The following is a 12,436-nucleotide window of genomic DNA, read 5'->3' on the forward strand; positions in this document are numbered from 1 at the left end:
ATTAGAAGATTCTCCCCCCTCCTCCCCAGTGTTTTTTATCATTGCAGCTTCTGGAGTGTTGCTTCTTACAATGTTTGTGGCAGTATTTATGCCTTTCTTCCATGGAATCCCAGAGATGAAGCCACTGCGCATCCTTTCTGAGCGTTTTCCAGTCTCCTGCAAGGAAATGCACAAGCAACTGCAGCTTGCCAAAATCTCAAATGCACAATCCGCAGCAGCCGGTTACACTTTTGTGGGTGCCAATACTACATGCACTCCATGAGCCATTCATGTCTGCCATTTCCTGCTGTGAACCAGCAGTAGAAAGTTCGCATTCGGCACACTAGTATTTTCACTGGTCTCACAATGCAAGGTAGAACATAACTTAAAAGGAAAAAGGGAAGTACACCGTAACCTCCTGCACCTGCACAGTGGCTTACAGAAATGGTGTAGCTGCCAGGCAACGAAGACTTCAGACACTGTCTGCCATGAAATCCTTCACACTCTGAAGGTGGTAGGGTCTTGAAATACAGGTGCTTAGCACCCACAGCAACAAAAATCAGCAGCATTATGTACTGCCCACTTACTTTATTGATTTGCCAGATGCTCCATAAACAGGGAGAAAAAGACAGGATGTGGGCCAGCCTACTGTAGAGGGGGGTGGGGGCATAGTTAAAAGATAGAAAAGAGGGAAACATGGCTACAGGCTTGTCAATGACAGGGATTAAACTCAGCTTAATTATGGCAACTAGCTACTGGGACAAGGTGGCAATGTTCATTAGAAAGACATGAATCACAGAATTAAATTAATCAAATTAAAAAAACATGCTTTCTTTAAAGAATACATTGTAAACATTCTGAAATGCACTGTAAATTATGTACCTTTCAAAACTAGGAACTTTGTTAGGATCATCGACATATCCAGACAATAACACATGAATACATTCCAGAAGGTGTAAAGGCTTCTTCATTCTGTTCCAAAAGGGATCCTAAAATAGTAATACACCAAATAACAATGACATTTTATGAAACTAAGTTTCAATTTCATTTGATTTGAGCACACTGTACCGAAACCTTAACTGTGCGTTTTGTCACAGGTTGCAGGATGCTTTCACATTTGTTTATACATGGATTAAGGTATGCCATAACACCACATGCACAACTAAAATTAATCAAGCATGAATTGCAAGGTGAATTTCCATGTGCATTTTTCTAACAAATGATATGTTCATACAAAAGCAAGTAGAAAACACAATTACCTCTTATGCCCCCACTATAACAAACCAATATTTTTTGCTTTACACAAAAGTTATAGAATAAAATAAGGTAAAGATTAAAATTAACTATAGCAAGGATCCTGAGAAATAGGACTGTTTTCTAAACAAAAAGAAGTGCATCTATAAGAATTTGCGCTATTCATTAAGAGATACACATTTACGTGCAACAGTCAAAAAAGTGAACAAATGTTTCTAATTTCAGAACCTTCACCAAGAAAACGTCTCTTTTTATCAAGTTACTTAATTTCCATCAGTTGGAAAAATAAAAACAGGAACATTGTATAGAAACCTTAAGCACGCCAGAAGGCTACAATACAAGTGCTAGATAGTTGATAATGTAGGAGTAGCTGAGTGACTAAGATTTTAAAAAGTCTATTCTCATGTGTTATTTTATGGGAAAGAGTAGCTGAGATAAAATAGGGAGGCAATGGAAGTATACATTAGCTGAAGGCGTAAGGCACAGGTTTTTGGTAGAACCCACTTTTCACAATCAGCATCCACCATAGACAATCAAAACCAAAATCAGTGTGGAAAACCTTTAAAATGTCCCACAAATACCCCGAGAAAGGGATCCAAGTGGAGAAGACAGCCACCCCAAGTGAAGACATTGGAAATGGTTCCCTTCTTACATACAAAGACATTTTAAGGGGAAGGTGGGTCAAACGTAGCATTAGGCACCAGCATAAAAAACTGCAGCTGTGGTACCCGACTCATTGGCAGAATTGTGGAAATAAATACATATGACCCAGAGGCAGTCGCCAGTGTGTTAGTTACGATTTAGTTGCACTTTCTATTGAAAAAGCATTTCTTGATTTGCCTATAACTTTCGCCCCCGTTGACAGATCTGCACCAAATCTGGCACTCTTCACATGTGAAGCTTAGGTCCAGCATACCAAGTCTTGTGGAATTCTGTGCAGGGGAAAAAATGCAAGGAGCGGGGAGTGAACAAAGCTGTATATTTCCATTTTACATTCCGTGGGATATTTTGCCCTCCTCTGACTGGAATTATATAAACTTGGCATGAATATAGAACTATACTCAGAAGGCTCGCTTTTTGTAGTTTGGTGTAGTTTCTGAGATATCAATGTTTGAAAAAGATGCAGGGTGGGGGTGAGACGGTTAAAACGTTGTAAATCTTGACTAGGAGTAGTGTTTGTTCATTTGCTTATGAATTTAGAACACTTTTATAAATAAGCATGACATTTCGCAGACAAGTTTATCGAGCAAATAGGCCAGTTCGAAAGGAATGGGTAGCAAAAAAGTGTTTATTTGTAATTTGCTAACAACTGTTGAATTGTGTGATGAATATACATGTCAATGTGGCAAAAGATTAGAAGAATTAGATTTCTGTTGCCACGCCACTTTTTTGCTAATCCATTAAGGGAAGGTGAATCTATGAACCTCCTTGCTATTCAGATGTCTTTCCTTTAAAATGTGGGGTTATGCATTGAGCCCCACACTTTTAACATTTATATGTGCCCTTGCCAGATACTGTCAAGGAATTTGGGGCGTCAATTGTTTCTTAAGCTGACGACGCCCAATTGGTTGCCTCCCTCTCCCCGAGGACAGGCTCACAGCAACAACTTGGCCGTGTGTCAAGAGAAAGTTGCCTTCTGGATGTCGAACTGCTCACTCAAGTTGAATGGAGAGAAAACAGAGCTGATCATTTTAGGTAACAAGCCAACTCTGCAAAAAACCATAGGATGGCCAGAATGCTTGGAACTCCACCCACCCCTTCCTCCCCCATAAAGAGCCTAAGCATGTGGCTGGATAGCTCTTTATCAATTGAGGCCCGAGTAAAAAAAATAACCACATCTTGGTTTGGCATGATTAGAACCCTACACAAAATCCTAGATCTTAGACCTACAGAATCCAAGAGAATAGTGCTCCAAGTGTTGATTCTTTCCCACTTGAACTATGGGAATTCTTAGGACATGGGTTCACCCAAATACATTACTAAGTGACTCCAGCTAGTCCAAAACGCGGCAGCAAGGATTATTTTTAAGCTACCGTAGCATTCCTTTGTAAAAATGCACTGACTTCCAGTGGAGGATAGGATTACGTTTAAGGCATTCTATCTGCTGGATAGGGGAATCTACCACAGAGGCCCTCTTTCATAACTGACCATTTGGGACCCTTAAGAAAACCTTTAGATGTTCCATGGAGCGACTACTAAAGGTGTGAATCCAAAGGATCAAATGGGGAGGTAGATCGTTCTCGCATCTGACCCCTAAACTATGGAATGCCATGCCGGTTGAGCTAAGAAACAAAATGAAAAAGCTAAGTTTCAGAAAAGTGCTCAAAACATGGTGTCTACTTCCACTAGTTTCAGGCGGGAAACACCCTTTACCCCAAAACCATTACAACGCGGTATGGTTACATCGTGGTTTTAACAACGCAAGTCCTTACATCGACTTGCACTGGAGGGTGCTCTAGACTAAGGAATAGTGTGAATTACTATTCCAATACCGTCCCTACTGTACGTAGACTGGAGTTGGAATAGTAATTCACACTATTCCTAAGTAAAGCGCCCTCCAGCGCAAGGTGATGTAACGGCTTGCGTTGTCAAAACCACGATGCAACATACTGCATTGTGATGGTACGCAGTTGTATCATCATACATCCGCTCTAGTTATCTACTGCCTTGAAGTTTGCCAGTGCAGGCTATAACTCACTCAGTGCTGGGAAGACCCATGGTAGCACAGACTACAGTGGGTAGGGTGGCAATAATAAAGGGAAGAGGTGCTAAATACATTTGTATTTTTTATAAAAAAATTTATTGATTTTATGGAGCTCAATACAAGATTATTGTATGATAAAGGACACATGAATAATGACATTTGTGAGTATACAGAAGTGGCATTCCACTGCATATCCAGTATCCAAGGATAACAATTTGAACAAAAACAACATCAACAAACGCATCGTACCAAGCGCGAACCTGGGCATATTTTTGTGCCTATGTCTCATGGTAACATGTGCCCCTATTGCGGGTATAGAGTAGCCTTGAATGGTGACAATATTAGCTATGTGACCCGCTTCGGGCAGTGATGAGGGATCCCCCGTATTGTGTGCCTCAAAGGGTATAAGTCTGTATGCGACCCACAGCTTCCAGACTTTGGTGTGTTTGTGGGGACAGCCCCGGACAGTAAACACTGGCTGTTCTAGTTCCATGGCGTAGTCCAAGCCCAAGTTGATAGGCAAGGCGGATTTTCAGCTTTCCAATGTCGTGCAATGTCCCTTTTGGCTAGTGTCAAGCCCAGAAACAATAGGTGCCTTTTGTAGATATTGCCCCCTATTTCATCAGTGTGAGCTTGGGGGATCGTGGGATATCCCAGTGTAAGGCGTTTAATAAAACATTGTACAACAGCCCACCAAAATCTGTCCAGGATGAGGCAAGTCCAGACTGTGAGCAGGAAGGTGCCCTCATCCACGTGGCAGTGAAGACAAAGGGGAGAGGCGATCAACCCCTCCCACCATAATCTATGTTGAGTGTAGTACACCCTGTGTAGGTATTTAAATTGTATGTAACGGAGATGGTGGGGGATAGCAGCTCCTCGCCGTGATTAGAGTGCTTCGGACCAATCTTCATTGTCAATGGGCCCTATATCTGTGTCCCATGCGGCCTGTAGAGATGCTAGGGTGGTAGGGCTGTGTGTAACTAGTGTTTGGTACATTTTAAGAAATTCTATGGTCCCCCCAGATCCCCCATCACGAGCTTACCCTCTAGTGGACTGAACTCGGGCAAGGTTGACAGGCCTCTAATGCAGGGCTGTAAAGCAAGGCACAGCTGTAAGTATTTATAAAATTGAGAATGAGGCATAGAGAATGCCTCTTGTAGATCTCGAAAAGACTTCATGGTGGGACCCCGCATGACATCGCCCATGGTTGAGATACCGATATTGTCCCAGCCGCTAAACCCCTGTAAGTCTGCAACCTGAGGAAGTAGGCAGTTCCGCTACAGTGGGGTCTCCTGAGTAAGGTGTCCACACGAACCCATACGCCGCCATGCCTGCCGTCAGGACAGAATGACCACTTGTGGTGGGGGAAGTACCCGTGGGGCAGCCCTGCTATACAGTGGGAGGGTTCCCCCATGATCTGACGCTTCAACTTATAGGCAGGTTCGTCGCTGGGCCCATACCACCATTCATTCAGAACCTTTAGCTGTGATGCCACATTGTAGGAGTGTTTGTCGGCCGTGGCTATCCCCCTGCAGTATGTAGATTGCATACAGGTATGCAAGGCGACTAACTGTGGAGCCCCCCACATATATTGGCCCAGGGCTGCATTTAATTGTCTGAACCAGGACATCGGAATTGGAAATGGATGGAATTAGAGTTGGTACAGCAATTTCGTCAGGGTTACCATCTTTAAGATGGCCGATCTTTCAGAGTGAGAGAGGGAGCAAAACCCCGTAATTCATTTCAGCTTTAACTTTGGTACCCACTTTACCAAATTTTCAGACCAGGAGAGTGTTTGTTGGTCTGATACGAAAACACCTAAATATGTGAAGCCCTGAGATAAGTGCTGCAGACCGTCCATCCAACTCCCACCTCCAAGCGAGCCCCGGAGTGGCCAGATTTGGGATTTAGTGGGGTTCATATATGTAGGAGAGTAGGGTCTGCAATCCTATGATCACCCAGATTTTTTGCTTTTGTTTCACTGGTTTACGACTTTCTCTGGCTGTGGGCCTGCTAATCAGACCCACAGCCTAGCTGTTCTCTCACTAAACTACAACATGTACCCTAGGTGCATTTACCAATTGGTACTGGGCCACCTTATCAGACCCTGTAACTCAGGGCATAGGTGTACCCAGGGCCTACCAGGGGCTGCAGCATGTATTATGCCACCCCTGGATGGCCATCTAAATCTGACACAACTGGTTGCACGACAGCTGGGGCAAGGTGGTGTAATCACCCTTTGCTGTAGATATAGTATACCTATATCTAACCCTAAAATGGACACACAGATTCCTATCAGTCACTCCTATGGCAGGCCTTGACAATCCTGAAGGCAGAGTGCTTAGAATCGTGTGAGATGGTGCTCTGGCATGAGCTGAGCCCGTTTGAAGCTTGCGGAACCAAGACCTAATAGCTGTTCCATGATAACGCATACCATATACTCTTAAGTGCATTATAATCCTCGCGGTTAAATGCTATCTTTGGTATCGCTTTATCAAAACATGTCGAGTAAGGTGTCATACGAATTGGAATACTAACCCCTCGCCAATTCTGGCGACGGGGTTAGCATTCCACCCTTCTAGAGGGACACAACATGTATGTAACTGTGAACCCCGGTTAAAGTTAACTCAAGCCTCAGCATCACAAAATGGATGCTGCCACCACAGACACAAGTCTGACCCCCTGCAGCTGGGAGTCCTTCCAGCGAGGGGAGCTTGGACAAAGGGTTTCCTGTCAGTGGCGGTGCTAGCACCATCCCAGACAGGGTTTTGTGTATCCTGGGTAGGCAGGGCTTTACAGGAAGGTGACTGCAAGTGGCACCCCGGTGCTCACTACGCATCTGCCGGCTAGAACCAGTTCCAGGGGCACACCAGCCCCTGAGCTGGGGAAAGTCCGGCATGGGAGAGGGGTGTAACCACCCCCCTTCCTGGTCCCACCCCTAGGGCAGGACCTAGTCGCGTACCCACCCCTTTCTTTAGGATAAAGGCAGGAGCGGGGACCCTTCCAAATTAGATCATCTTTGAATCAAGAAACTACTTTCCACGAAAGGAATTCTCGACTCTTCTCAAGATTTCTCCCTTGTGACTAAGGAGTAGTCACCCTGCATCCGCAGGCACTATCTAAGAACTCTGCAGTTAGCTGCACGTCCTTCCTCCAGAATCCGACTGACCAGCTCAACGAGACCCGGCCTCCCTGGCACCTCTGACCTCTACCTACCTCTACAGCTAAGCTGAGAACCGTAGGTGCTACGAGACCTCGAGGGACCGGCCATCATCAGAACTGCACGACTCTTATCCAGCACGACCGCCGAGGGATCCTTTGGTGAGTGCTTTGGGGTCCGAGAAGTCCCGACCCTGAGCAGCTCCGGCACCGAAGTCCAGCCTCCCAGCATCCACGAGATCTGCGTGGGGCCCTTCTGCTTTTTGCTGCTCACAGCGTTGTCTGGCTATTAGCCCGCTGGCTTGTGGCCTTCCCGACGACGACCGACGACATCACCACTGCTGCTGGTCTGGTTGCTCCAGACTGGCCCTTGCTCCCTTCCAAAAGAGGAGCACCCCGGACCATCCTGGTCCACTCCAGATGCCATTTTAGGTCCACCGCGTCGGCTTGAATTTGCCAAGACTTGTTGCCCCAATCCTGGGTCCAGCGACGTCGGCAGCATCAACCATCGTGGGACAGCTCGCACCTCCATCCTGGTCGCCGCCAACGCCTCCTGGTCCGTGAGACTGCAGAGCCCAGCGTCGCCCACTCACCTGGTCGAGGTGACTTCGCCCGGTGCCATCCTGGTGCCCACACAATCACTGGCTAGTGATTAAGAACTTGGTCCCCTCTGCTTTCAGGTGTCATCCATCTTCGATCCAGGCTTGGATCCATCGAACAATCTTCACTGGTCGCCTGCCAGCAACTTCTTTCTTCAGGCTCCTGGTTCGTCAACGAGGATTCCCGACGTCTTTTCAGACCTATGCAGCCGCAGCCCCTGGGCTAGGTAACTTCGGCATTTCGGTGCCCCAGCATAGCCTCACTATCCAAGGGTCCAGATCCACTGTCGTTTTCGACTTACCTAGTCGGGTTCGCACGAGAACACTAACTTTGCTTTTACTAGCTCCCATAGACTTTGTCCCGCATCCCGCGTGAGAGTGCACACTCTGCACCCGAGTCCCCTAGGCCTCCTACTAGTAATCTGAAGGATCAGTAACGTAGTCCTAGCGATTCCAAAGCCTATTAGTCCAGTACTTACCTGCTAGTAATTTCGCATTCCACTTTTAGAGTATATGGTTTTTCGTGCCCCTCGGGCATTTGTATAAATTGTGCAACTTAAAGTATTTTCATAAGAGTTTTGTTGTGTGCTTAGTACCCTCTCCTCATAAAGAGTACAGGGCTGTTGTGATCTAAATAAATACACTGTTTATTTTCATAACACTTGTGTGGTGTCCTTTCACTTGGTGTTCAAGGGGTATATGTGATGGTATAACAGCTGGCTTAACACGCCCTCTAGAGTTTAGCCCGAAGACTGCTCGTATCGATGCTACTAGGATAGCTGGTCTATAAGGCTAACTTACAACCAATCACCATAAGGGTTGTTTGGACTGATACATAGTGATCACTAGAATAGTGAACACTGAATATCAGGCCAACTTCTCACAATATACAGGCCAGATACCTTGCCGGAAGATACACAAGACCTGAATTAACCGGGGCCTGCTGCGATGAGGCTGGGTCAAGAAGAAAAGGATGGCATCTGCATATAAGGCTATGCGATCCAAAATGTCTCCAGTTATGTTATGTTATGTTATAGGGGGTGCTTCTATAGCGCAAGGCTACTCCGAGGAGTGTCCCGGCGCTGTCGGAGCCTCACAGGTCCAGAGTGGAAAAAGACAGGACGAAATGAAGTAGCTCAGCAGGGCGGTATTATTGCAGGAAAAGCAAGGTCTTCAGCTCTTTCCTGAAAAGCCAACAGATTGGGGCTGGATCTGAGAGAGCGAGGAAGATCGTTTCACAGCAGAGGGGCGAGATTTTTGAAAGAGCGCCCCCACAGCGGGCATGACGGATCATGCGGGTGACTGCCTTGGCCTGAGTTGAAGAGCGCAAGGATCTGGATGGTGAGTAAAAACTGATCCATTTCTGAAGATAGCGGGCACCTGTGCCATGAAGATCCGCTTCTTCATGGGCAGCCAGTGAAGGGTTCTAAGAAGCTCACTGGCCCTGGCTCTCCTGGAGAGGCCGAAGATGGGACGGGCCGCCGAGTTCTGCACCACCTGGAGACGTGATAGGAGGTAATCTGGCAGTCCAAGGTAAAGGACGTTAGACTAGTCCAGCCTTGTTCCAATCAGAGCCTGGACAGTGCTCTTTCTGTTCTCCAAGGATAGGAGAGGTAGGAACTTTCTCAACATCTTCACAATGGCAAAACATTTGCCGGCTAGGCCCGACACCTGAGCCCTAAAGGAGAGACAGTTATCGACCTGAATACCCAGTTTTTTTGCAGCCCCTGAGTCACCAGTGGGAGGGAACATGTCTGCAGGCCACCACTCTTTCCATTTGGGGTCAGAAGGGCAGCCGAAGAAGAGCACCTCGGATTTGTCGGAGTTACACTTGAGGCCGTGCTGACTAAACCAGTCGAACACAGCCCAGTCCACTCGAACCAGTTATAGAGAACTTCATATCGTATCCAAGCAGAGAGTGGCTACACGGCCAGGGCGAATAGAAGGGTTAAAAGGGGACAGCCCTGGCGAGTGCCTCGATTTATTGGGAAATGACCTGATGTTGCACCAGATACCAATACGGCGGCTGTTAAATCAGTATATAGCAGCATGATCAGGATTATAAGACAGGGATCCATATTTAAGTGTCTCAGCAAGATGAACATATACATTTACAGAATCAAAGGCCTTGTCCATGTCGATAAGGAGCAGGGCGGCCAGCTCGTCTAGTTAGTTGTCAGCCGCAATAGCATTGTGGAGTCTGTAGATGTTGTGTTGGGTCGACCAGTGTGGCATAAAGCCGGCCTGGTCGGGATGGATCAAATCTGCAAGATGTGGGATCAATTGATTCGCCAATATTTTGCCTAAGAGTTTGGCCTCAAAATTAAGCAGTGGAATAGGGCTTGTACGAAGAGCAGAGGTCTGGGGGTTGTCCCGGTTTGAGAAACATCACAATTTCAGCGTGCCTCCAGTCCAGTGGGAGGATCTTATCTAGGAGGGCTTCCTCCAGAGTCGGTCAGAAGGGTGGCCTCAGGATAGAAGCAAATCTTTTGAAGATCTCTCTGGGGAACCCGTTGGGTACCGGTGCCTTTCCTGGCGCGATCCCCGCCGCCGCAGAGATGAGCTCCTCGAGCGTGATAGGTTCATCTAGGTAGGGCCGCCCGGAATTGGAAAGCGCCCGAGGTGGCATGGCCAGGAAGAAATCCTCAATCTGGGATTCGGAGTTGACCTCTCGCTTATTATACAATGTGTGGTAGAATTTGGCAAAGATCGAGGCCACAGAGGCGGGGTCAGACTGCACCTCGCCCCGAGGCAACGCAACCATGAGGACCCCCATCAGCTTTCGGGCATATTGGCACAATCTGTGGAGTAATTTCCCCCACTTATGCCCGATTGATAGATATAGCTTTGAGAACCCTTTGAGGTCAATTTGGCTTAGTCAAGAAGGAGGCTTTGATATTGCCTCTGCAGCACAACCATCCGCCTCCGGCATCACTCCCAAGGCCTCACGCTCTGTCGCAAAGATTGAGGCCTCGAGTCGTACGAGGGCCACTCTCTTTTGGTGTCTGACAGATGTACAATTGCTGATATCAAACCCCCGAATGGTTGCCTTCATGGCCTCCCCATAGGGTCGAAGCTGAGGGTGCAGATTTAGTATAGAGCGTGAAATATTCTACCAACGTAGTGTGAAGATTTGTTTTATAGGTAAGATCGTGTAGCTGCCAAGGCAACATACGCCATTGAAATACTGAGCGCCCGGGCCAGGTGCAAAACTCCATTTGGACCAGGGAATGATCCGATAAGCCTCTTCGTATAATCTCTACCGTTTCAACCCAGGAGAGGTGAGCCCTGGAGATGAAGATGTAGTCAAGCCTGGAGAAGGACCCGTTTACTGCAGAAAAATATGTGAAACTGGTGTCTGTGGGGTGAAAAATCTGCAAGGAGTTAGCCCAACCAAGTGTCTGAATCAAGGGACCCAGCCGGGACTCTTTGTGAATGGTGGGGCGATGTCTATCTAGGACGGGGTCTATTACGTTATTCCCGTCACCTCCCTCAACCGGCAGGACTTCCGGCAGTGAGCTCCAGGTGTCAATGATGCGCTCTGAAAATGTCTGAGTTAGTGATGGGGGAGCGTATACGCTGCCTAACACTATGGGCTCACTCCGAAGCATGCAGTGGAGGAACACGTATCGACCCTGTATGTCGGTCCAGGCACGGGTATCAGCGTATGGAATTCTGTGGTGGATGGCTATTGCAACTCCCCGTGGTGCTTTTGTAAACCCTGAATGATAGACATGAATAAGCCTGTAGCGAGCAAGGCAAGAGGCGTGGGTACATAGTAAGTGGGTCTCTTGCAGGAGCAAGACGTTAGCCCCCAATCGCTTCGCACATTTAAGAATAGCCCCCCTCTTGGTCTTATCAAAGAGACCGCGCACATTCCAGGAGACCAGCCTAAGTACACCATGGGGAGCAGACTCAGCCAAAGGTAGAGACATTGTGTAAAGTGTATGCATTAGACACGTATGAAACATAGCATTTATCAGTGAGCAGCATTGTGTAGACGTGGGAAACAACAAAAAACCACAAATGAAAAAAGAACATTTCCCTCTCCCCAGCCTTCTGCCCTCCCAATACATCAAAGAACACTGAAGTATTTGTCGCAGACTTCATTCTGATCCCACCCCAAGTGGGGGTGGGGGCCGGTAAAGTCCAACCTGTACCCCCCCCCCCCCCCCCCCCCCAAGGGTCCCGTCTTCAGCGAGAGTCCATGAGACCTGTAAGGAGTCTGTAGTAGCCTATGGTATATATAGTAATGCAACTTGTTGATGTTGAGTCAACCGCCATTTGTGTGAAGTTCTACAAGTTACATGACTGACAGCCGCTTATCCTTGGGAATGATGTTCTTCTGCTGGAACAGGTCTCCAGTTGACGAATCCGAATTTCGGGGTAGAGGCGTGTGCAGTTTGATATGCAGGCGCTCATCTGTCCATTGCAACACTTCCTCCGGGGTATCAAAGAATATTGTGCTATTGTTGTAGGTGACTCGGAGCCACGCCGGGAAGAGGAGCATGTAGGGTATTTGCAAGCCGCAGAGCCACGCCTTGGCGGCTGTGAAGGACTGCCTTTATTGTTGTACAATTTTGGTATAGTCCGGAAAAATCATGATCTGATGGGACTCGTAGCTCAAGGTTTTCTGGGTCTGTGCTTGCAGCAGGATGCCATCCTAGTCATGATAATTGGGGATCCGCGCTATTACGGGAAGCGGTCGGGCCCCGGACGGTGGTCTGGCAGAGAGCGCTCG

General features: G+C 47.4%; 1 protein-coding gene across 2 annotated transcripts in view; it reads right to left on the reverse strand.

Annotated features, from left to right (window-relative positions):
• The window catches only part of NUP155 (nucleoporin 155), an 871,946-nt gene that overhangs the window by 52,314 nt on the left and 807,196 nt on the right, over positions 1 to 12,436 (reverse strand). For both annotated transcript variants that reach the window (XM_086960546.1, XM_086960547.1), the window contains one exon: positions 862 to 968. In XM_086960546.1, coding sequence (XP_086816672.1) covers positions 862 to 968 — 107 coding nt within the window. The remainder of the gene's footprint in view (positions 1 to 861; positions 969 to 12,436) is intronic.

Source organism: Lissotriton vulgaris, chromosome 3_1, assembly GCF_964263255.1.
Source record: "Lissotriton vulgaris chromosome 3_1, aLisVul1.2, whole genome shotgun sequence".
In the NCBI taxonomy this organism is placed as follows: domain Eukaryota; kingdom Metazoa; phylum Chordata; class Amphibia; order Caudata; family Salamandridae; genus Lissotriton; species Lissotriton vulgaris.